Genomic DNA, 26091 nt, shown 5'->3' on the forward strand with positions numbered 1-26091 from the left:
TTGATAGTTCATGTATGAGCATAATATCCATATTGTAATGATGGTGCCCACCGCCAGTTACAATTCATTTCAAATATTTCCAATCATTTTCAAACCTCGTATTGCCACATCTGAACTACATGTAACCTAAGTTTAAAACTTCTTTGGAATTAAAAGTTTATAAGAAAACAGAACATTTCATACTTTTATAGAAACATTTTATTGAAAAAAAATATTTCACATTGACAAAATAACTAGCACTTTTTGTGCTTCCTTACGAATAATAATCTTTTCACTCTTTACAGAGTGAATGATTTAAATGGCAAATACAATTCACAGATTATTAACATGCACCACAAATATAAAACACTGTGCTAATTATAATAATAATATCAATGTATTATTAAAGAGAAAATAACATTTCAGTGAGGACATAGCATGAAACAAAAAACATTCAAATCTAGAAAGACCACACATATAATAATACATACATATATCAATTATATTCTACTAAATTTTAGCTTGATTTTCTTCCTTTGAATACTCTTCTCAATTTTCTTCTCCTTTTTTTTTGACAAGAAAGTTTCATGATTCCTTTAATTCAAAAGCTTTATCAACCTTCCCTATTCATTGAGCCCATTTTATTACTGTTTTGTTGGATAAAAAAAACTCAATAATACAAAATGAAAACAAATGCAAAAATGATTTAATATTCTATTTGCTTATCTAGCATTCGAATCAGAATTTCATGATTTCATGGCCAACACAAAATATTTACAATACACCTTTGTAGGCATTCTATCTCTTTCTCTTCACAATCTGATATGTTATCAAACATTATGTATGCACAAATAAAAATAGATTCATAAGGATTTTATATCCATTCTAGTTATGTAAGTATACAGACTTAAGAATACCATAAACATATAAATGGATACAAACCATCAGCGTTCATCCTAACCATCGTATCAGTCAATTTTGGTTAAAAAAAAAATTGATTTTGGGATTTTTGCAGAAAATGGAAAGTACAAGTCCTATTCTATTCTAATTCATAACTAAATTTCTAGGCAGTAATTTTAGTTTCTGAGATATGAGGGAATTTGCAAATGCGCAAATCCCATTGGAAATGTGTACTGTATCAGAGCAACAGAGTGATACGTTTTGACTGATCGCGATTTCAGTCAAAAAGCGTTTTGACTGATCGCTTTTTCCCTATGACGCTTTTGTACAGGGAAAATCTAAGCTGCTCAAACCAAAATTACAAGCATGTAGCTCTTTTGTGATATTTTCTCAGATCATTGGTTTTATGTAAAAATAAGGATAGCAATGTCAAGCAATTGTCTTGGTCTTTCCAAAATTATAGTAAACTTTGAAGTCGATTTTCTCTGAAATGGGTTTGCACCGTCATATGTGTGATACGACGGTTTGGACGACCGCCGACAAAATTATTAACCAATTCTACAATGGGGGATGATAAGTTTCAATATCCCTGTTACTACTTGGCACCATTTTGTTAACAATGTCTAGAAACGGATTTGGTCAAGAAATCCAAATAGTCTATTTGTATGTATAAACATGGAGCTATTAACACTGCCTGTACACATTTAAAAAATAATTGGACCAAGTTTTGGGTATACATTTAATAGCAAATCACAAGGGCATGCAAATCATGTTATTTTATAATTTGACACATGAATTCTGAAATCCAATAGTCTTAATACAGGGGCTATTTCTGATGCAATAAGAATAACTTTCATCAAGGTGATAAAAAAATAATCAAATACAACAATGTCACCGCTTCTTTTACATCATCCATTGATAAGACAAATAATAGCCTATTCAAATGTTCAGCTTTCCCCCTTGAAGTTGAACAGATATTTGTGGTCCAAAGAAGAGATTTAATTCAACCTCTTATCAATTTCCAATACAGTATCTTAAATCCCAAGACTTAAGACAGTTTTTTCAGTATACAAAGGCCGTACAACGTTTGGTGTCGACCTTTCAGTGTTGGTGTTGTGATAAATTTTCAGCACTGCACAAAATTTGAAATGAAGCCGGTCTTGGAAAAAACCTCAAGATATTGAGCTCATGTAATTTGGACCATTTCTGTACACTATCATTAGGCATAAAAGCAAAGGAAAGCAATCTGAACTATGCTGCCAATGCCAACACCAGAACCAAAAAAAAAAAATGATATCAACCAATGTCTCATTAGTTGGGACTTTCATGACTTTCATGACGTGCTTTGATTTGGGGAACATCCAGCTTTCATGGAAAAAGTGTTGCAATTTTCTGACACCAGAATTTTGAATAAAAAAAGCTGAAAATAAGTGCAATAACATTACATAAGAGGTGTGTCAGCTGAAGTAGCTGTCCAAGTGAAAGACATTCATCACCTCATCCTCAGTCTCTTGAAGACTGATATGATGTGTGGTATATACATTGTACAGTGCATAACATGTGTTTTCTGTCATGGGAAATGTAAATCAAGCCGTTCATGAAAGTCAGCGATGTATGAACTTACAGGGAATCATTTTCCTGGTATCGCATCACAATTTGCTCCACATTTTTGAAAGACTGCTATGCATAAAGTCTTTTGTATAACATATTTTTACATAGGACTGTACATTGCTTAGTTGAGAGTGTTTCATTTATGACCAAAAATGCTATTCAAATTTATAAAGCAAAATTATTCCCTGATATGGCATCCAGTATAAGAGAGGGTCACAAGTCATACATAAAACCATGCATAGCTATGGTCCTCTGGGCAGATAAACTTCCAAATGGAAACAAATTCTCTGATGAAAGTTTCCCATACACTAACGCCCAAATGATATTGACCATGATGTACATGTATCATGCTTTATCATATACCAGTATATGGTTATTAAGATACATGTAAGTTTGCCATCATTAATTCAAGACCATCTATTTACTTTGCCATGGTACATGTAAGTAGCAAATCATAATAACTTACACAGGGGCAGTGCCAGGATGTTTTGATGAGAGGGGAGGAGGTAAGATGCCCTCAAAATTAGAGTTACATGGCCCGGACCTGTATATTCTGCTTACTTCTTCCACTCTTTTTTTTATAAGATTTTTTTTTTTACTACTTGAAAAATCATGGGGGGGGGGGTGGTTGCCCGTCACCACTGGTGCCACCCCTGCAGTTTCATAATATTCTAATTAATTGTCTAGATAAGCTTTTAGGCAATATCGTAACTTTGCATCTCAAATTCAATCCATCACATTTGCGGGAAATTTCTTTTGAAAAGATTCCACATCAGCTAAAAGTGCCTTGACCTCTGCACTTCATCCTCACAAAAACACCTTGGGACTGGTTTCACAAAAATGAAGTCTTACAACCCACAAAAGGTGTGCTATAAAATCAAAATGCATTTCTAAGGGATGTGAATGAATTAAGTCTTTAAAACTGTATTGTGGAAAAGGTGTGAACGTTCTGAATCCTCAGCTAATTCAGCCTCATCTTGAAACTTGTATTCATTTCTGATTGGTCTTTCTTCTCTTGTAAGCAGGGATAGGCCCATAGTACATCTCCGCTGTTATAAAGAAAAAAAAATTGACGGGTTAAACACAAATAAATGCCAGTTGAAGTAACAAGCTAAAACTGGGTTCGAAAATAATTCAATCAAATGTCCACCAAACTGTTCATATCTATTTCATAAAACGTGTGCCAAATTATTCTTAGAGTAAATGTGCAACAACAGCGAATTAGAAAAAAAAAACAAGCGTGGCATTCCAGCCTGATATTGTTTTTTCAAGCAAATGGTATACTGTCCCACATGTGTTTATTTGTGTTGGTGATCTGCAGTGTGGTCATTTTATCAGCTTTATTCCACAGTTTCACAGGATTAGGTTTACAAACCGGGTGGGTGTTTCATAAAGCTGTTCGTAAGATAAGAGCGACTTTAAGAACGACTGGTGATCCTTTCTTATTGTAAATGGTATACACCATTGGCGATGGTTTAGCGCGTAACAAAGGTTCACCAGCCGTTCTTAAAGTCGCTCTTTACTTACGAACAGTTTATGAAACGGCCCCCAGGTCTAGACCAACCATGATATGGTTACAAAAATTTTGATTCAAAGACTTACTCATGAAATAATTGTTTGCAAAACTATAGACACTGAAATGCTAAATCGTACCTCATACTAATAGAATTAGGCCATGACTGTTAATTTGCTGAAATTATAGAGAAACATATCAATGAATAGCAAAAGCTTTATAATGAACAACCTTTTTAAGAAAAAAGTTTTTCTGTACCTACATATTCTGCACAATATTCCATCACAAATTACCATATGAAAAAAATTGTGTTGTTCCCCTTTTTTTCATGTTAATAGAAATAATGTCATGTATAAAAGCAAGGATGTGTTTAGCTGTCAGGCTGTGATGCATTCAATATTTCATAAAACAATTTTCAAGCGAGTTTCTTTTATAAGAAATTAAAACTTATGAAAAGGATTCCTCTTAGTACAAAATCTGTTCAAATTTGATATTCTTCATCCTTCCTTTTAATTAGCTATTCAATTTGATGTACAAAAATTGTAAGTTAGAACGTCCAGTTAATTTAATAAAAAAGATAAAAACAATAAACATTAAACGAACAACAATAAATGAAATAATCATTTATCAACAATGAAGAAAAATAAACAATGCGCTGAGTCATGAAAAAAAAAGAATGGCTCCGGAAAACTGAAAATGACTCTGGCAAAATGAAAAATGGCTCTAAAATTTTTTTTTTCAAAATGACTCCCTGAAAAAAAGGGTGGTTCACCCTAGGCCTGAGTCGTGTCGGAATGTTTTTGTTCCGGAATCCGCTGGTGTTGCGTCTGTCACAATCCCCATCTTTTCATCATATTTCTCTCGGTGGTCACCCGAAATGTAAAAGAGAAACCTGGGTTTTGATTGGTAAGACTGAATAAAACAGGTACTCGATAATTATATAAGATATTCAGAAGAAGAAAATGTCAAACTATTTGTTATGTATTACCTTTTTTTATTGGAATACCGGAATGGAAAAAACAAAACCAGAACCCGCACACATCGGACCTATTCTGGTATTTATATGTTTTTATTTATATGTTTTTACCCAGACCTATCACGAACCATGAGTCTTATCTAATATCACGACTGATGAAATATGCAATATGATCTTTAGACCTTATCATCCACATGAACACATGTGTGGTATTACCCAATGATTATTTGTACAAAAGTATGTACAACTTATGCAGAAATAAGAAACGTTAAGAGCATTTGAACAATAACTTGACCTTTTGACCCCTAGATGACCATTGACCCCATCACCCTCATGGACACATATGTTATATTCCCCAAGGATCATGTGAACCAAGTGTCCATATAATCCAGAAATAAAGAAATAAGAGCAAGTTGAACAAAAATTTCACATAATCATTTGACCTTTTGACCCCTAGAAGACCTTTGACCCCATCTCCCTCATGGACACACAAGTGGTGTTACCCTAGGATAATATGTACCTTGTGTCAACATATTTGATGCAGAAATAAAGAAATGAGAGCAAGTTGAACAATAACCAACATATATGCTCATATCATTTGACCTTTTGACTCCTAGATGACATTTGACCCCATTACTTACCCTCATGGACACACATGTGGTATTAATACTAAAGGATCATATGTACCAAGTATGAAATCAAATAATGCAGAAATAAAGAAATTAGAGCAAGTTTCACAAAAACTTTAAAATTTTGGAACAGACTATAAACAGAACAGGAAAAGTGATTACTAGGTCTCTACCAAACTTTGTTCAGGCGAGACAAAAAGTAATTTTAACACTGCAAAATAGAACTTTATCTTAAACCAATGAAAGTAAAATTACCCTTTGCATTGTGTCTCATACTCCTTTTCCGTGTAGTCACACCATCCTGATCAGACATCCCATCACCATCTTTATCAGAAGGAGAAACTAAAGATCCACTTGAGCTTCTGGTTCTAGTTCCCATTGGACCACCTTCTACACCTGGTGTGGTGGCCGCCCCTGGAGACTTGCGACCAGACCGACGTGTCCTAATGCTTGGAGAAGTATCCTCGGTAGTTGGTTCAGACAGGTATGATTTAGGCGTTTCTGAACGGGAGCTTGTAGAATCCGTGTCCTCATGGTCTGGAAGTGACACATCTTTAAGTAGTAAACCCTCACTGGATGATGCTGTCTCTTTGGCTCCAGGAAGCTGTATCTCTGGTGCTTTGGCAGATTCCTCAGACATCTCAAGGGATGTATGTTTTGGAGTGTCAAATGGTGTCTTTGAATCATCTTTGTCTTTGCTTTCTGATGATAGAGTAGGTATTTCAGGGGTTCCACTACCTTGCACAGAGGTGGGCGCTTTGGATAGAGTGCTCTCTTTATCAGCACTGGAACCTTCATAAAGTAAAGAATGTCCATAAACATGATCAAATACAAATCTAATGAGAAAAAAATAATGAAAACTCAGTCAAAATTTTGGATTAGGCTTTCAGGCACTATAAATTCCTGTAAACTCTATGAATAGCAAATCATATGTTCACAAAATTCAGTGACAATGACTCACAAATGGAAAAAATATTGAGTATAATCAATACAAGTTGGTTCACTAAGTACAGTCAGTCTGCAAGCCCCTGTGTTAATGAGCAAATGAGCAAGATTCATCCAAGTCCTCTTGTAGCTGAATTCATATTCCTGCAAAATCTTGTGAATTGTGAGACTTTTTTCTCAAACAATTTAACCATTTTCTCTTTGAGTAAAATTGATTATTCTTGTACCATGGGAAAGAGTAAAAGCAATACGAAAGAGTAAACGTTACTCTTTCGTATTGCTTATTTCTTTTGAATGAAATATTATGATAAATAAGTGAATTTCAGGCCAGAAAAGACGCCTCAAACAGAGTTTTCTTCCTCTGTTTTCTCTGGCAACTTGTGCAAAATTTTGTGTTATAGGCACAAACATTATTTATATCATCAGAAAGCTCAAACTCTCTACTTTCATACAATGTGACTCTTGATATGTGACACCTTAGATGGGTCAGCAGCCAGCTTTTTCCATCAAGATGCAAGAGATTTCTGAAATTTTTAAGTAGCATAAAATCTAGAGTTCTGATTGGCTGAATAAGGTTTTCAAAACAACAGGCGCGGGTAATTTGAAGAGATTACCACAAGGCGAGTGTGACCTCGCTGAGGCCCAGTGTGGGGAACATTGGAATTTGCATGGGTGTGGGATCTATGACCAATCAGAGCGCAGTATTTTTGTTTTTGAGCTGCTAAATGTACTTGGCCTATGCAATGCTGGCTGCTGGCCCATCTAAAATATCTCTTGTTATAAAAATTATATCATATTAAAGCTTAGATCTTCAGCTTTATCATAATCTAAAAATCATTTGGGCTCAAACAGAAATTAAGTGTAAAAACAACAACTTTTGTTGCATGAAAATAATTATTTTGTTTCATGTTTTAGATCAAAAGATTCCCCTATATTACAACATTTTTTTAAAAATCCAAACACATGACCAAAATGAATTATTTTTTTCTTTATAACGATACCAAAAACATGAAATTTTGCCAATATTTAGAGCAGCAATGGCAGAATAAAAAGAGGTGTTTTGGTCCGCACTAAGCTCATTAACAATGCAAAAACACTCGTCATGAATATCACTTGGATAAAAGAAGCTACCTTTTCAGGGCTTGCCGACTGACTGAGTAATGTGAAAATTTTCTTCATTAAAAAAAATCACTGCACTATACTAGATCAATACTAACATCTCAATCACACTCTAGGCCTGTAATATATCATGAATCATGATATTCCGTTGGTTTTTTTTTTTCTTACGATAAAATACAAAAGTGAACAAGAGTATCAATAAATCTAAAAGCAATGTAAAAGTTTGTAATTATATGTTCAAACTAGAATCCTACCCAATAGAAACCTTAGAAATCATAGGGCTGACTTTGAAAAAAAGATGTAGAAATCAATTGATATCAAAGGGCGAAGGTGTATACTTCAAGTTAATACTCACTAGGGTCACTCATCTCTCTTGTCAATACTGGTAAAGTTGGCTCTTCTTCACATTTACTGACATTTGTGATGGCAGGCTGGTCCTTTCCTAATTCCATATGGACAGGGGTTGGTGGCCCATCTGACTGTAGCACTGGAAGCACAGGTTGTATTGCTGCTTCAGAAATTGGTGTACTCGTCACTTGAGTTTCAGGACATATGGTGGTGGTTGTGGTTAGCGAAGTTGGTGGAAAGAGTTCTGGAGTGACCTGGGCTTTGTTGATGGCATCTAGAACAGTACTTGCAGAACTGAGAGTTCCTGAAGTCTGATGATGCTGAGCAGGGGCTGATGTACTACTTGGAATAGAAGGTTTGGTATCTTGTCTTGCTGTTGCAAAGTTTTGTTGAACAGAAGACACATTAGGATTTGGAGGCAAAGCAGAAGGATGTACTGTAATGTTCTTAGTATTTTTCACAGAAAATGCAGTAACTTGAGAAGAAGTAACTGCAGCTTCTGGAACTGTACTTTGTACAGGATTCATAGATGACTGAATTGCTGAACCTGATGTTGCAACAGGCGCAACATTAATAGCTGGTCCTTGCTGATTTGATTGAGTTGACATAAGCGTTGAATTTGCTACAGGCAAAGATCTTGGCATATGAACCTGGCTTTGTGTGGGTAGTTGGCCTTGAACACCAAGGCTTCTACTGGAATCACTTTGCTGGGACCAGTCCTGTTGCATAACACTCTGCTGTTGACCGATTTTACTTGCCAGTGCCTCATTTTGACTTTGTAAATGCATGGCTCCACTCTCAATATTTCCTGGAAGCTGCTGTGAAGTGTGAGATCCCCCCGGAGGTACTGACGATGGATCGAACTGGACTGATCTCGGACTGCCTGCAGGTCCTCTAGCATATGACTGGTGTACATTTGAAGGGTGGCTTTGCATCATTCCTTGTGTGGTCACACTTGGATGAATCATTGTAGCAGGCTCTGTCACATTTGATGCAAGCTGATGTGGAGCAGCTTGCCCTTGCTGCAGTGAGGTTGTAACAGGCTGAGAGGAGTGCTGAACATTAGTTCCAGGTAATCCACCTCCCATGAAATGTGGAGACATGGGATGCTGTCCTTGTAATTCCATTAAGCCAGGTGGAAGATTTGAAGAACCATGCATCTGCCCAGCAAATTGTTCTTGAAATGAATGATGTTGATGGATATTCTTCATCATATGTCCGCCATAAGGGCCATATTCATTAACAGGGGACATCATTCTCTGAGATACTGGCATCAAAGACCTCATACCATGCGCAGGACCACCCATGACTTCTCCTAAAACTGTAGGTGAGTGTCTCCTATCAGTCTGTGCAGGAGGTGTACCCCCTCTCATCAGAGTGGAACTACCCATTATCCCTTGTCTGTAGCTTGAAGGAGGTGTTCCTGATCTAGGTGGGGTCAATGATCTACCACTGGATGAGCGCCTCCTACGCTGCTTCAGAGCAGGAAAGTCCAATGTGTGTTGAGGGGGTGGTTTGATTTCTTCCTCATGAATGCGGGGTGGACTCAAACCACGAATGGCAGATGTGGCAAGTTTAGTTAAGTCAGCTGAGTCAGGTATACTTCCAAGAGCTTCAGCAAGTTGAGGCTGCAAAACTGGCATAGGCGAGGACACTGATGGTGCTTGAGTTGGAGATGAAGAAATACTGAGTGGCTCTGAAATAACAGGTGATTGTTTCCCACCACCACTTCCTACGCTGCTTCCTGAGGAAGAGAGTTTTTCTGTACTTCCAGAAACTGTTCTACCACTGGCAGACTTTGCAATAGAACTCAATAATGCGCTTGCACTGCTGAAGGGTCGATCACTCTGGGGGCTGATACTTCTTTGACGTCTTACACTTCGCTCAGCTGATGCCCCAGGGGACTTTGCCTCTGAGGATTGCACTTTTGAAACCTGTTCCATAGAAGGATCTCCCACATGTGACACACCAGGGATTGTTGGAAGCCCACTTTGGTTGGTTGGTGACACCCCTGGAACAGGGTGAATATCTTGCCCCTGCATTTTTGGCTGCTCAGCAGTAGAAATGTGAAGGCTATCTGAAGGGGTCAATGCAATTGTTGCTGGGGGTGTTTTCCTCATTTGCTGATTGGTAACAGGAGATTGTAAGGGGATAGAACCTGATATTGTTGCAGGCACATTTTGTTGAGATGCTATTTGTTGAACACCTTGTGTTATTGCTTGGTTTGGATCAGAAGACCCAGTTGCTGTTCCTGTTCCTGCTAATTTAGGCATCTGTATGGTATTCTGCATTTGACTTGACAAGTCTCCATAAGGCTTTAGGATAGGCATTTCATCTTGTTTGAGAGTTTGCTCATGACCTTCTTTTTTAACAACTACACTTCCCAAATCACATGATCTACTAATGGATGGTTCTTCAACAGCACTTCCTGTGGTATTTGCAGAATCTACTTGGGTTGGTGCTACTGTGTGTCCAATATTCATCATTATGTCTTCTTGTAATAACTGTTTAACTTCAGATCTGCTCTCAGCTTTATGTTGACTTTCTGTTGGTCTTTGCATGGGGGCTCCTACCCTTGAGATTACAGGCTGCATGCTCTGCCCTTGTACCGATGAATAAGCTGTTACACATGTTACAGGTTGTTGTGCAGCTATTGATGTAGTTGCAGCACTCTGTACTTGAGGGAGTACATTGATTTCACTCAGCAAAGCCTTCAGATGAGATTTATCATCTTTCTTTTCAATCCCTCCTGGTTCACTCCCTTGTGCGCCATACAAAGGAGGATTTGATGATGTCCTCATCAACTGGCTTTCTCTTGGATTATTGGCCAGTTTTTCCATGAAACGAAGCCCTTCAGATGTCATACTTGTTGATGATGAAGGTGGCAAGCCAAGGGGCCAGTTGAGAGGTTGATTGCCAGAGAAGTCTGATTGTGCTTGTGCTTGAGATGGAGGTAACATGCTTTGAGTTGTGGATGGACTAGCCACTGCAGGATTCATTTGATGAGGTGTACCCTGAGAAGGGTACAGCTGATTTCCAGGAGGAAATGAAAGTGATTCTGTTTTCGCCATCTGTTGTAACTGAGCACCAAGCACTTGATCAGCAACACTCATGGAACCAAATCCCATTTGCCTACTTAAGTCTACCATTCTATCGATTGTCTGAATACCATCGGTCGATGCTGGGGTGGATGTCAAAGTCATTGTTGCAGGTTGTGGTAGACTTTTGGCTGAAGAAGACAGACTAAAATTCAGATCACTCTCTTGCCCAATGACCGGATTTACCACGCTCCCACCAGCATGCATGGATGTTACAGGTACATTCACATTCTGCCCAGTAATTTGTTGAGTAGAAGTGACTGTGGGTGGAGCTGCCATGCGCGGAGGAGGGGCAGTCATATTGCCTCTGGGGCTTCCTGCAAATCGTTGAACCAGCCCTTGAGATGATGTACTGCTTGTTGGTGGTGCTCCACTCGGGGGAAAATTTGTTCCTCCAAGGAATCCTCTGGAATAGGGAATATTTTGATAACTAGAAGTATGAGTCTCTCCTTTATGAACTTGTCCTCCACTAATGGGATGAGAGATGTTACCCAACAGTTCTCTGGTACTTGGAGGAGGTGGAGGAGCTGGAGGATTAGGGCTCATTGGGGAAGTTATTTTTTCTGAAGCTTGAGAAAGCAGATGAGTTTTAGTTTTCTGTTTCTTCTTTGAGAGAGCTGTTGTTTTTACAGTTGGAGTAATCATTTTGAACTTTTGCTCCTCTTCTTCTTTCACTTCTTGAACAATCCTTGCTGCCATTGCATACGTATCTCTCTCTGCTTCTGTCATGGATGCCATTGCAGATTCTTCATCAAAAGAGTGATCTTCTTCCATCTTTTCCTCTCCAGCAGCTGGTTTAATTGAGTCATTTCCTGGTTTGGGAATAGAGCTCTGTATGATGCTACCTGCTGTGCTCTGGACCTGTGATGCAGTTGATGGAGGAGCAGTGGTGCTTGCTGCAGATAATGTACTACCAGATACTGTAATGGGAGTTGGATGTTGAAATGCAGTCGTTTTGGAAATATCCGGAGTAATATTGGGTGTTGCGATGGTTGTCGGCAAAAATCCTGATGCCATTCTTCCTCCAATAGGAGGTGTCTGCTGTCTAGGTCCTACTCCTGGAGGAGATGAGGATTGTGACCTTCCTGCTATAAGAGCAGCAACTGACGGAGGTACCTGTGGTGACTGTGTCCTACTTGGATCAAAGTGTAAGGATGGCACAGGATTGGTCATTCTAGGACTTGGTCCACGAGGAACAGCTCTTAACTCTGGTCTAGCAGGAGGATAGCTTGGTAAACTAGGTCCTATCTTGTTTGGCAATGATACAGGGAATCCTGCTGTGGTTGATAACGTTATCTTCTCGGTTGATGTTGAAACAGGTAAACTACTAGTAGATGTAGGACCTGCAGAACCCATCTGGATAGGTGGTGTGCTGAAAATTGGCTGAGGGTAGGACATTGAGTAGGGGGCATTACTCTGGTTTGATACATTGGCATGGGCCTGTTGAGGAAATGGTGATTGACCAGGAACATTGGTTGCCTGTGGTTGTCCTGAATTAGAGAAGAGTTGCTGTAGTTGCTGTTGTTGCTGAGGATTCAAGTTTTGTAACTGAGGGTGCTGATTCTGGATTTGTTGTAATTGTTGTTGCTGTTGCTGCTGTTGAAGTTGGTGATGCACCTGCTGCTGTAATTGTTGTTGTTGAATTTGTTGCTGTTGCAAATGTTGCTGCAACTGCTGTAACGTATGATCGTTTCTTGAAGTTGCTGAACCTCCTGAGGTTACTGTTAAAGCATTAGTATTCTTTATCTCTTCTGAAGCAAATGAGAACTGTGTGGCCGTAATATCACTCTGTAGGAGATTCACAAGCAAAGGGCTTGTCAAAGAGGCAGTTGCAGGCTTCTTGCCATGATGTCCTAATAAGTGATGTCCTGGAACAAAGTTTTGCTGCGTGTTGGTAACTTGGGTTTGCTGTCCATGTGACGAAGGCAATTGGAGTTGCTGGTTTTGAGTAAACAATAATTCAGACTGTCCAACCTGAGCCTGTCCTGCCTGGCTCTGTTGGATTGTTGTTCCTTGTGGAATTGACAATTTGGAACCAGTAGCATCAGAGAAAGGGAATGTTGACATTGCAGTTGTTACTTGCGATTGAGAAAAGGGAAGAGATTCTGGAACTGTTCCAGCTGATGTTGAGATTGATGTTGATATATGCATTGCACTTGATTGCAGAGAAGGTTGCATTAATCTAGACTGCACAGGTGTATCTGGACTGAGTGGGTTATTCATGAGACTTGGTGGCAAAGCTAGATTGGATGGCTTACTTTGCTGAAGCGGATCTTGAGATGGAAGGGGCGGAGGGGGATTATTCATAGTTTGTGGGTCTGGTGGCATGAGTGGAGGAGGCAGTGGAATTTGAGGATGATTCTGCTTTTTCTTGCTCTTGCGTTTCTTCTTTGGGGCTGGCTTTTTCACTTGAGCTGGAGGTGGAGGAGGCCGTGTCGGAATCCCAGGCTGCTGAATGTTGCCCATTGAGCTAGGTAGGGTTTGATTTGCAGTTATGTCCATTCCAAGGCCCATTCCTTGATGCATGGAAAATGGCAAGTGCTGCTGCTGCTGCTGCTGCTGTTGTTGCTGCTGCTGTGCGGTCTGCTGAGGCTGGAATGGCATTTGATTCCACTGCTGCTGTTGCTGTTGTTGTTGCTGCTGTTGTTGATGTTGCTGTCCTCTCTGCGGAAAACCAGTTAGACCCCAAGGGAACATATTTCCTTGCTGGTTATTATCCTGCATCATACTGCTTTGGGTGAGATGGGTATTAGGAGGTATGTTATGTCCTTGCGCCAAAGTTGCCATTGAACTCATTGGATTGGGAGACATTGACTGAGCTGTTGGGGTACTTGCTCTTGGCGGAAAGCCCCCTCTTTGATGGTATTGGTTTGTGCTGTGACTATATCCTCTATTCATGCCCTGAGGTACAGGAGATTGAGAAGGAGGTACAACAGAATTCCCCTGCATAACCATTGGTCCAGGAGAAGGTGTCATGCCCATTCTGGAAGCCATTGCCTGAGGGGAGGCATTTACATTCATGCCTATTCCTTGATTTTGCCCAAGAATGGATGGAAAAGCTCCATTCTGATTCAATTGAACCTGTGCTACTTGTTGTTGTTGCTGCTGCTGCTGGATTTGTGGATGCTGAAACTGCTGTGGCTGTACCTGTTGCTGCTGCTGATGCTGCTGCTGAATTTGCTGTTGCTGTGGCGGTGCTTGCTGAGCCTGTTGAACATGTTGTGGCTGTTGTTGTTGTAGCTGATGGGTAACTGGTGCAGGTGGTGGTGGTGGAGGTGGCGGTCCTGTATTCAAGTCAATAACATTTCCATTTTCCAGTTGAACAGAAAGAATTCCAAGGTTTCTTAGAGATGGATCTCCATTTTGAGCAAGTGAACGTAGGTGAGTGGCAGCATGGCGTGGAATGTTGAATGTCACCTTGATGCTGTTCCATGGCTCCACTTTATGAACAGATAATGTTTCTACAGAATACAAACAAACAAAACATGCAAATTAATTAATATTAAGGAAAGTCCTTTCTATCTACATTAATTTGAGTATTGGTCAAGCTAAGAGACTATAGTCCAGAGTTTGAAGTTTTGGTAGAAATCATTATTAATTTCCATATTTATTATCAAAAAATAATAATTCTGTCCAAAAAGGAAGGGCAAAATTTGTTGACAATACTTGAACTGGTTTTTCACTGAAGGAGGTACATACATGTGTAGAAACGCAGCTAATCCAAACCTTTAAATTAGTTGGTCTAGGGTCCAATCATCAAATTTGAGTGTTCTGCAGATAAAGTGAAAAATACTTTCTATACATGTATCTGAAAGGGTTCTAAAGCACTGGCCACTTTAACCCCAACCAGGGTTCCGTAAAACAAAGGTTAGCGATTAGTTGTACGCTTGAATTTGATGATTTGATTGTACATTGTAGTCAATGCAATCAATTGTAGAACAAGAGTGTCGCTAAGATGAACATAATACGCCCGCCTGTAATGCAGAAAATGGAGTTATTGGTCAAGCAAGATAAGTGGAAGGTGGTGACTTTACCTTTGACCTTCTGACTTCAAAATCAATAGAATTGCTGATATCTATGCTAGTATCATACACACCAAACTATATGAACCTAGGTTAAGTTATTATCGCATTTACAAGGACTGCAGAAGGGTAAGATAAAAATATGTCACTGTGACCTTGACCTTTGGCCTTTTGACCGCAAAATCAATAGGCTTCCTGGGATCCATACTAATATCATACACACCAAATCATATGAGACTAGGTTAAGTTAAACTGAAGTTATCGTGTTTACAAGGACTGCAAAAGGGTAAGATGAAAACATGTCAGTGTGACCTTGACCTTTGACCTTTTGACCTAAAAATCAAGAGGCTTCCTGGGATCCATGCTAGTATCATATACACAAATTATATGAGCCTAGGTCATGTTAAACTGAAGTTATTGTGTTTAAAAGGACTGCAGAATGGTAAGATAAAAATGTCACTGTGACCTTGACCTTTTGACCTCAAAATCGATAGGCTTCCTTGGATCAATGCTAGTATCATACAAATCAAATTATATAAACCTAGGTTAAATTAAACTGAAGTTATCGCGTTTACAAGGACTGCAGAAGGGTAAGATGAAAATATGTCACTGTGACCTTGACCTTTGACCTTCTGACCTCAAATTGATAGGCTTCCTGGGATCCATGCTAGTATCGTACACACCAAATTATATGAGCCTAGGTTAAGTCAAACTGAAGTTATCGCGTTTACAAGGAAAAGTTAACGGAAAGACAGACGGACAGACACCGTGCGTGATACCATACTACGTCCGGTCTAGGACGGGCGTATGAAAATGTCCTACGATCATTGCTAAGCTTTGTGCAATGGGTCCCAGGCTTTGCTTTTTTGGCAGTTCTCAGGGGGGGGGGAGGAGGTGGTTGATGCCCCCCCCCCTCCCCCTTGAGGTTTCAGCAAGCAATTTTCACCTGCTTTGCAAATAATTTTGGACTGGCATTGTGAAATATCAATAATGATTGCACACTCTGACTGCAATGGGTAGTCTGGGCCCCATAAAACAAAGATTAGCGATTAATCACTAATTGAAATGGATTATCAAGATTATGGTTGCATGTGCATTTTGCTCAGTAGACTGACTAGGAACCAATCAGAATTGCTCTTTCAAATTAGCAATTAATCGCTAACCTTTGTGTTATGGGGCTATGGTCTAAACAATATATATTATGTAAAACATACAATTCATTCATACATATATTGACTATCTCTCATGAATTATGTCTCACCTCGACCTACAGCTTCAGTAACATATAAATGCACTCAAGATTTTCTAAATCTATGGATACTGACACTTGACAGGAATAATTCTACGTTTCAAATTTGATTTTAACAGTTTGGTTACTGGACAAAATATTACACTCTCATTACGTACACTCAAGATTATGTAAAGATACAAAATAGATTTTAATAGTAAAGACAAAAAAGGAAAGCAAATTGCAATACAATGACAATTATTCCTTGACCATTTCCAATCTAGAGCATGACATGTATCAACTCAAAGTACTATAAAATTTACTTGTTTAAACCAGGAGGGGTACATGATAATGGACCATGCAGACTATATTGTGCTTGATTCAGTGCACATGCACTGAGACATATCCAAAAAACAAGTGAATTTCCACTGGCAGTTTAGCCCGTATTAACGCGATTAAATATACACTTCATGTAGCAGTAGTGCTGACTTTGAAAACGGCTAAAGAATATGTTCATTGATACTCATTTGATCATGTGACTGAAGACTTGTGCATGATGATCAGTGATACTTGATTACCCATATGTCCACATTTCATGAACGAGATTCATTGACCTCGGTCATGTGGCCTGAAACTCATGAAAGATGTTCACTTATACTTGATTACTCTTATAATGTCCAAGTATTATGAATGATATCCATATACTCTCAAAGTTATGACATTTCAAAAACTTAACCATGGTTAAGATTTTGTTTTGATTCCCAAAACATAATCAAGTTCATTGACCCTAAATGACCATTGACCTTGGTCATGTGACCTGAAACTCACACAGGATGTTTACTGATACTTGATCACTCTCATATCAAAGTTTCATGAACAAGATCCATACACTTTTAAAGTTATGATGGAAATCAACAAATACCCGCAACATGGCCAAAGTTCATTGACCCTAAATGACCTTTGACCTTGGTCATGTGACCTGAAGCAGAATGTTCAGTAATGCTTGATTATCCTTATGTCTAAGTTTTATGGACTAGGTCCAAATACTTTTTTAAGTATGACATTAAAAACCTTAACCATTGGTTAATATTTCGATGTTGATTCCACCAACATGGTCTAAGTTCAGAGCTGCCAACCTTTACATGTAAAATTGAAAGTAGTAATCCAGAAGCTAAAAAGTCATAATTCTGAGAAAAAAGTAATGATATCATATATCCCATGTGGTACATGTATGATAAATTTCTTAGAAGAGGAAATATATCATATGCACAATGTGCAAAACATGCCAAAGTTTTGCCAACCCTACATGTACAGGATGGTTGTCAGGAACAGACTTATTTATCCAGGGAGCTACATAACTATTGTGAAGCACTAGCTTGCCTAGTCAGCAAGTAAATGTCGCCACTGCGCAATGTATCACTAAATGTTTAAATGTGTATACGAACCTATTCTCCCTCAAAAGCCAAAGGCCAAAAGTGTAATGGCGTAATTTTGACCTACATGTAGGTCATATGACCTGAAATTAGGCAGGATATTCTGTAATACTTGATTACCCTTGTGTCCAAGTTTCATGAACTAGGTCCATATACTTTCTAACCTTAAAGATTTCAATGTCGACGCCGCCACCATCAGAAAAGCAGCGCCTACAATGTATAGTCTCGCTCTGCACACTTTTTGCTAAGGATGCTAAAGACACGAAGAATTAATGCAATTATACATGAAATCTGCATAGTCCAAGGTTTTGTACCACCTTTTTTTTGGTGAACTTGAGTTGAGCCTATACATGCATGTATCATATTAATATAGAGTCTTACCTGTTTCTGTTATGGTAGAAAGTTGTTTAATGAGCCAGTGTAACTTGAAATGAAGATCAGGATCATTGTAATGCCCTTGACATGTCACAACAAGCTTATCTAAGGAGCCCATGTTGGCTTCCAAATCAATGTGGGTTAATGGTCTGAAAATCAAAAGACAAAGACAATGAAGTTAGTTTTCAAGTGTTCATACATAACATACCAGGGGTGGTATTCTGAAAATTGTCTTAACTTATCGTGTAACTCAGCAAGATAACAGCTCGCTAAAATTCTCTTAAATTGGTATTCTGAAAATTGTCTAATCTCTGTAAGGACGTCCCCTTTTTTATCTCTGACACGCCCAATAATTATCATCAACCAATCATTAAACTTTTTATATGCTTAGGTCAACCAATAGAATCGTTTCCTCTGAAAAATAATTCAACGCAATGTTGGCATGAGGCATAATTACCTTTGCGCCCTTGACGCTTATGCTTGTGCACTACTGTGCTAAAAATACACGTGGCTGTTCTCCAAGTCATATTTTCTTTGAAAAGATTCAACAAATCGAATACCAATTTTTGATTGTTGAAAAGTCTACCAATCCGTCTAATAATATTTTCACAAATAGAGACCTTGCCTTCAAGTAAATTAACAAACTGTATAATTTGAAGTCGCTCTTTCTGCTGGTGAAATCAGTTTTTAAAGATATTAATAAGATATTGAGATATTCGACCGTGCGCAAAATAAGGTAACGCGCGAATTAATTTGAGGTCACATGACACTAGAACTACCATACTATGGCAAGTTCCCCCAAGTCTGCGCAGTCCCCCTTGTCTGCGCACACGTGTATCTGCGCGATTATAGTAAAACTAAAAGAAAATATGCAACGAACACACACTTTTCACATGCAATACATAGACAGATTTTCATTTAAAAATCCTACTCAAAATGGTGGAAAAATAATAAATTTTGGGCATTTCTTGTGACAGCCTCAAAATGCAGCATTTCTCATCAAAATCCCTGAATCGTGTGCAAAGTGAATGGGTGCGCAGACATGGGGTACGGTAGATGGGGGATCGGGTGTCCGGACACTTTATATTTTTGAAGCCTTCTTTTTTGTCTTTGGATTACACTAAAAATATGAATTCAATACTTGTAATCATCTTCTATTTTGTTCTTAATAATATTTCCTAACATTTTGTACTAAAAATTTATGAAACTTTGCTTTCAAATTTTTCCAAATGACTTTCTAAAATTGATCGTCCAGACACACAACCTGTCCGGACACACAACAACTGGGTACCGTATGGGTACTAGTATTCAACCCGGCATAATTCAAAGATTTTGACATATTCCCCAAAATATTTAGAAATAGGGAATTTATCTTAATTTCATACCTTTGTTATTTCCAGGGTAATCTGTTGTCAATATTTTCTTTGTCAATCTGTCGACTGTATGCGCGGAGGATCGAATTATGCGGCGATGGCCTTTTGCACTGAATGGTACTAGTATTCAACCTAGTGAGGATTGATAGCAAATCTCAAAAGGGTTTAGATTGCTAAATTAGACCTAGATCTATGTAAGTCTCTGGCTTTGATTAATTCCCTGTTTGGTCTCATCTCAAATGGTCTAGTCCATAGTCGGATGGGACAAGGGCAGATTGAGAGACAGGGCCATCTTTCATCGCTAGGTTGAATACTAGTACCGACGGGTTGAATACTAGTACCAAAATCCGTCGCCGTATAATTCGATCGCCCGCGCACACAGTCAACTGGTTGAAGAAAAAAATAACGGAAAAAGAATAACCAGCATTTGCTCTTGGAAATAAGACGGGTCTGAAATTCAGGTAAATTCTATATTTCTATATATTTGAGGACACTCACCAAACGGGTTGAATACTAGTGCCCTTACGGTATAGGTCCTACCACTTTTTTTTCAATCTGAAAATAATGAACGCCCGAGGTTTTTTCCAAGAAAATCCTATATTTCTTTCAATTTTTTATGATATATTTGGTCCACTTACTCATAATTATATAAGGAATATCATTATCTGAAAGATTTTGTGAAATAGAAAGAAATTCATGTTAAATCTTATTGTTACTTGTTAGGTGCGCAGAGCAGAGCTTGGCCTTGGCCTGGGGGACCACGATCATAAAACTACAACTACAACAAGCTGGCGCTCCGCCGACCAATCTCTAGGCCCAAGGTACGGCAGGCAGAGCAAGGAAAGACCCGTTGGCGTGTTGGCGTTGGGAGAAAATGGGAATATAAACATCTTAAAAAATACTCGTCTCAAGAAGAGTAATATTGCAATCTGATAACATTATCATATTAGATAATAAACGATGTGGAAAAGAGATGAAAGATACCTGTTAGAATTAGGCTTCGAAAGCAAATCATTGTTTTCCGTTCTTTTCTCAGCTCCGACCGACAAAGACTAATTCAGAATCTTCACGTACGCCATGGACATGGTGACCTTTGACCCTTAGAGAGACTAGACCCGTATCGATATCATGATCGCGAGGCGAGGTGCCGTGGCCGAGTGCCCGGGCCGAGTGGTCCAAGGCGCCCGGCTATATGGAAATCCAGGGTTCGATCCCCGGCCGCGGCACTTATGCCCATGAGCAAGGCATTTAATCTACAATGCTGCAATCTACAATCTTTTATCCTGCTGTCAAATAAATCGGCACTGGGAACGATTTGTTAATATAGTGGGTGCTGCTTTGGAAGAAAAATTTAATATATAGGCAAAAAAAGTGATAGCTATAGGCTAATTGGTTCATGCAGGAAAAAAAAATCAAAAGCAAAAAAAAAAAAAATGGGGGGGGGGGGAGTCACTACAATAACTGAAGTTGATTTTATTTTTGGTTAAATTTTTCTAGGAATTGACTAAAACCGTTTGGACATCCCCAGTTTCTGACAGAGGTAAGAATCTATTTCAGAATTTGCACTGTATATATGCATTATTATTTATATGTTAATTTCATTATATGAACAGCAGCAATTATCAATTATGTTAAATTTCAATATTTTACTAATTCAGGGGCCACCTTTTTAAAAAACCAAAAACATAAAAATTACCATACGATTGTGATCTTTTGCATGGTCAGCCTATAGTCCCCCACTTTTGGCTCAGGGGGCTCAGCCCCCCCCCCGGCCCCCACTTTAAGAATCGTTCTGCGGCCCCTGTAATTCTCTTTGTAATAATAATAATAATAATACGACGTTACTTGTATAGCTCACATCGATCACTACCCATGGGCGTCTCTATGCGCTTAATAGCTAGAAAGTAGACAAAGAAGAGAGAGGATTAAAGCTATTATGTAGACTGTCTCAATCATTAAACAAATAAGTTTTGAGGCGACTTTTGAATGAAGAGCATGTGGATGCCTCCTTAATAGATAGATGTATTCATATTTTTCCTTCAATTAATAATTGGAAATCCATGGAAAGTGTATTATGCGATTATTGATGTATTACTGATATACCATGTATTCGATATATTGTTATAAACTTATAATTATGTCTTTATATGTTATCACTGTATTATCGGAAAACAAAATGTTCATGTCAAGTGAACGAAGTTTATTAATAAATTCAATTCACATTGTCAGCATTCGATATGAAAGAAGATACTGTAAAATTTTATTTACCACTTAATAATGTAGGAGCCTATAATAGAATTTATTCTTTGCAATTATTACTTGATTTTTATTTGTATAGTATATAGATTGAATTTGTCTTTCAAGGCTTGTTAACCTGTAAATTGAGTAAAACTAACTCCAATGAAACATACTAGCTTTCCTAGCGAAATATATATTTATATATATATATATATATATATATATATATATATATATATATATATATATATATATAAAGAAGAGGGCCCTTTGCATAACGTGTATTACAGCGCGTCATGTTCTATGTACACTTGTAAATAATTCAGCATCAACGCAAGACGTAGCTTCCATGTATCTCTTTATTACAAGCTTTCGGCCAATGGGGCCTTCATCAGGCCTATAATGCATTGAAACAAACAGAACAAACCATACAAATAAGGTCGAAATAACAAAGTAAATGTGTAACAAAGGGTACAGAACAGAAGGGTTACACTAAGATAACAAAAATAACAGAAATTAACAACAGAGGGGGTTGAGTACAGAACAGAAGGATTATAGTAAGATAACAAAAAATAACAACAGAGGGGGTAATGACTTGAACGAGATGGTGGAATACAATAGAAACGATTGGGAAACTTAAGTGTGTGAAAGGACAAGGTATTTACCGGCATTGAAATTAACTTGGGATTCTGTTCATCAGGAGGAGTAGTGAGTCTTGTGTAGGTAATACTGTGAAAAAATGAGGATAATGTTTCAAGTAAAATGATAACTCGTTTCAATATTGTATCTTGTATTTGGGTACATAACTATATTGATCCGTTTACATAGTATTCAAGTAACTGTGAAATATGTCACTTCATAAAATAATAAATCGAAGTGCGAGGAAATATATTTGGTGTATATATTGACTTGAAAACGGGATGAGACAGGATTATATATCTCATTAAACAGATGATGCGAGCACCGAAAATGATGAACACATAGGCCCTAAGCAAATTATGTAACATAAAGTTATGAAAAAATATTTCTTATGTAATATAACATAGTATATGTAATATGAAATAACATATTATAATGTGCAATAATTTCTTCTTTTCCAGCGTTTCTCCCCCCCCCCTGTATTTTTTACGATTGCAAAAACTGTTCAGAATGTCAAATTTTCAATTTGTAAAATTTGTAAAAAAAAATTCAGCTCGTGCTTCGCGCTCGCAACAGTTGCTTAGTTCTAAGTATTTTTATACCCTTCCCCTGGGTACAGTGCTTCGAATGTCCTGTTTTAATTAAAGGTGTCAGCTCGCGCTTGCAGACTTTAATACTTATATCATGGACCTATATAGGTCCCTGGTTATATACATTATTATTGTTGTGTTGTCGCTGGATCGATATTGCGCTTTTATTTTCAACCAGACTTAAATGAGAAAAATCAAAGCAAGATTAATATGTAGAGTTCATATATATTCATTAAAGATGATAACTTGATGATGATGATGATGACAAATACATGAGTAAGTCTAATGGTGACTATGTATACTCTGCAGTATAAAATATTAACTATTCTGTAGCTCTATCTCTAAACCATGCATTCTCAAATCTATTCTCTATTCTGTAAAACTCTATTCTGCAACCAATCTGCAATCTCAATTTTTCTGATTTGGGTTCAGAAGTGAACCCCTTTTATATTGGTCTGCTCATAGGTCCATGGTATGCTACAGCCAAACAGGTGTTGGTCAACCTTGGACGCTTGACCAAAACAATCTGTAACGTCATAACTTTACTCTGAATTGGGGGAGTTGACCTTTAAGGGAGAACATGAAATGTAGTGAAAGAAACCCATAAAATGTGTGTGCGTCAGAAGTTTAGCTGGAAGAAGAATGAGTAATATTTTGTTAAGAAAGTTGGAATTGGTAAACATAAATTATGATTTCCTGTTATACTCATGTAAAATTTCTAGAATGTCTAGTTTTAAAATTTTCAGCTCGCATAAAATTATTGTTTAGTTAATATATTCATCCTCTTCATGATTACAATCGAGTTTTCAGGTCTAAATTTTTTTTTTTTCAGCTCGCGCTTTGCGCTCGCATTCTTGGATTGGTGAGATATGTATTCTATTCATGGATCGATCACTACGAACTTTAACATGTCTATTTGCAGGCCAATATATTAAAATCATCAGCTCAGTCGAGCTAGCATGGATTGTTCATGATTACAAAAGCTGCTCAATATTTTCAATTTTCAGGTCCAAATATATAAAATAGCAAAAAATTTGAGTTCGCGCTTCGCGCTCGCACGGTATAAGAGACACTGGGTGCCAAAATATAGGCCTATTTTCATCATTATCATCAGAATTACGTTCATACCTGAAGTACATGTGTTCAGTGATAATGTAAGTCGAGCAACAGGATGGAACTTATAAAAATCTATAATATTGATTGCATACTCCGCGAGCGAGCGAGCGGTTCGGGAAATGTTGGGAATTATTTTTATAGTGTTGGCCCTAATTACAACTCTGAATCTTCGTAGTGTGTTAAAAAGCAAGAGAGAGGATCCAACTTTTGACAATAGAGGGGGGGGGGGGTTCACCCAATACTTTCCCTAATCGCGGCCGCTCGCACTCGAAGGGCTAAAAACTGATGGGGAGAAGGGGGTGGGGTGGATAGGGTAAGTTTTAATACATTTCAGCTTTATTTTTGCAAAAACAAAAAGCAAACTGACATGTACAATGCCCAAATGAATAATGGGAGCACGAAAAAAATCCCGAGTGATTTCATAAGACCTATAAATTGATAAGACCTTTAATTGCGTATAATGATACTGATCTGAAAAGAAAACATTAAAATGACAGTTTGAAAGGGAATGCGTGCGCGTATGCAGCGTGAACATCGGCTGATCTTGAATATTGTTTTATATTCAAATCTGAAATTACTGAAAACAGGACATTAATTGTACAGCAAACTTTTTTTAAACATGAACTGAATATTTAAATCCGTAAATCAAACAATCTAATGAAAGTTCGAACAGAACGGGAGCATTCTTATCCTTCAAGTGATTATATGTTTGTGAAAGTGACCGTCAGAAAAATTCCCTCACCATAGGCAACATTTGAAGAAAACATAATAGGGCCATGTTATAAAAGGATATTAAGGTATCATTTTTGCCACCCCGAGGGACGGAGTGTAAGGTAAGAGACCAAATGCCCCTCTTTAATTAATCATTCTCTTTATTCTACGACGTGCATGCCTCGTCCCTCGTCAGGAGCGAAAAATAAAAGAAAGTCACCATCAGTGACGATCGAATGTCTAAATATTATAGGTATGTTTTAATTATTTCAGTTCAGGTACAAATCAGTGGCGGATACAGGGAGGGGGGGGGGGGGCACAGCCGGCCCGTGTCCCCCCCCCTTTGAGAGGCACATTTCAAATTTGCAATGCAAAAATGCCGTTAAAACAGAAACGTGCCCCCCCCCCCCTTTTTAAAGTGAAGACTTTTTTTTTTTTGCTTGTCAATTTTTTTGGTGGACGAAATCCCCTTAATTTTTGGTTAAAACCTTTTTTTTTTTTTTTTTGCTTGTCAAATTTTTCTTCGGGAAAATGTGCCCCCCTCTTTCGAAATATCCTGGATCCGCCCCTGGTACAATTCAATTAAACAACAGGAACATTTTACTAGATAAATGTCATTACTTATTCGAATATAGGGGATGTTATCAGTGTTGCATTGGCCTAATTTGCTGCAGGCCTTGAGGGCATCAAGATGAGATGCCAATCATCAAAATGTTCTGCATATAGGCCTTTAATCATTTACCCCTTAGGCTTAGATGTATATCAGACTACTAATGCGAGAGCTATGCTCGAGCTGAATTTATTTACATTCAGACTTGAAAACGGTCATTAAACTTCAAGTCCATCCAGGAAAATCTTCATTTGAATCGATACAGAAAATCGAACAAGCAGATCAATAAAAAATTCTTCAGAATCGGATGTAATTGTAAAATAAGAAAGTATTGACATTTTATTTAAAGTTTCGCTTATTTTTCATTTATGCACAACTCAGTGATGATATGCACTTGAGAGAGTCGGTGATGTCACTCACTATTTCTTTTGTTTGTTTTTATCGAAAGTCATGTATATCATAGATATCTCAGTTTACATCCGATTTTTATTAAATTTAGAGTGTTTATGCTTGTGGATTTTCTCTTTTAAATAAACTTTATGTTTGAGTGGACTTGTCCGTTAATAATAGATCATTATCATTTTTATGAATTATGTTATATACCAATAAGCAACTATATACTTTCTACTCAAAAACAG

The 26091-nt window shown here is 37.9% G+C and overlaps 1 protein-coding gene across 1 annotated transcript; it reads right to left on the minus strand.

The window, feature by feature from the left end:
* Window positions 1-175: 175 nt before the first annotated feature.
* Window positions 176-20648, minus strand: LOC129280590 (nuclear receptor coactivator 6-like). Its single transcript, XM_054916593.2, has 5 exons — window positions 20534-20648; window positions 18183-18325; window positions 8028-14579; window positions 5864-6400; window positions 176-3539 (listed from the first exon to the last, which is right to left on the minus strand). The coding sequence occupies exons 2-5, from the start codon at window positions 18292-18294 to the stop codon at window positions 3481-3483; spliced, it is 7260 nt and encodes a 2419-aa protein (XP_054772568.2). The 5' UTR covers window positions 18295-18325; window positions 20534-20648; the 3' UTR covers window positions 176-3480.
* Window positions 20649-26091: the final 5443 nt, after the last annotated feature.

The sequence above is a fragment of the Lytechinus pictus genome, chromosome 17 (assembly GCF_037042905.1).
Source record: "Lytechinus pictus isolate F3 Inbred chromosome 17, Lp3.0, whole genome shotgun sequence".
Lineage (NCBI taxonomy): Eukaryota > Metazoa > Echinodermata > Echinoidea > Temnopleuroida > Toxopneustidae > Lytechinus > Lytechinus pictus.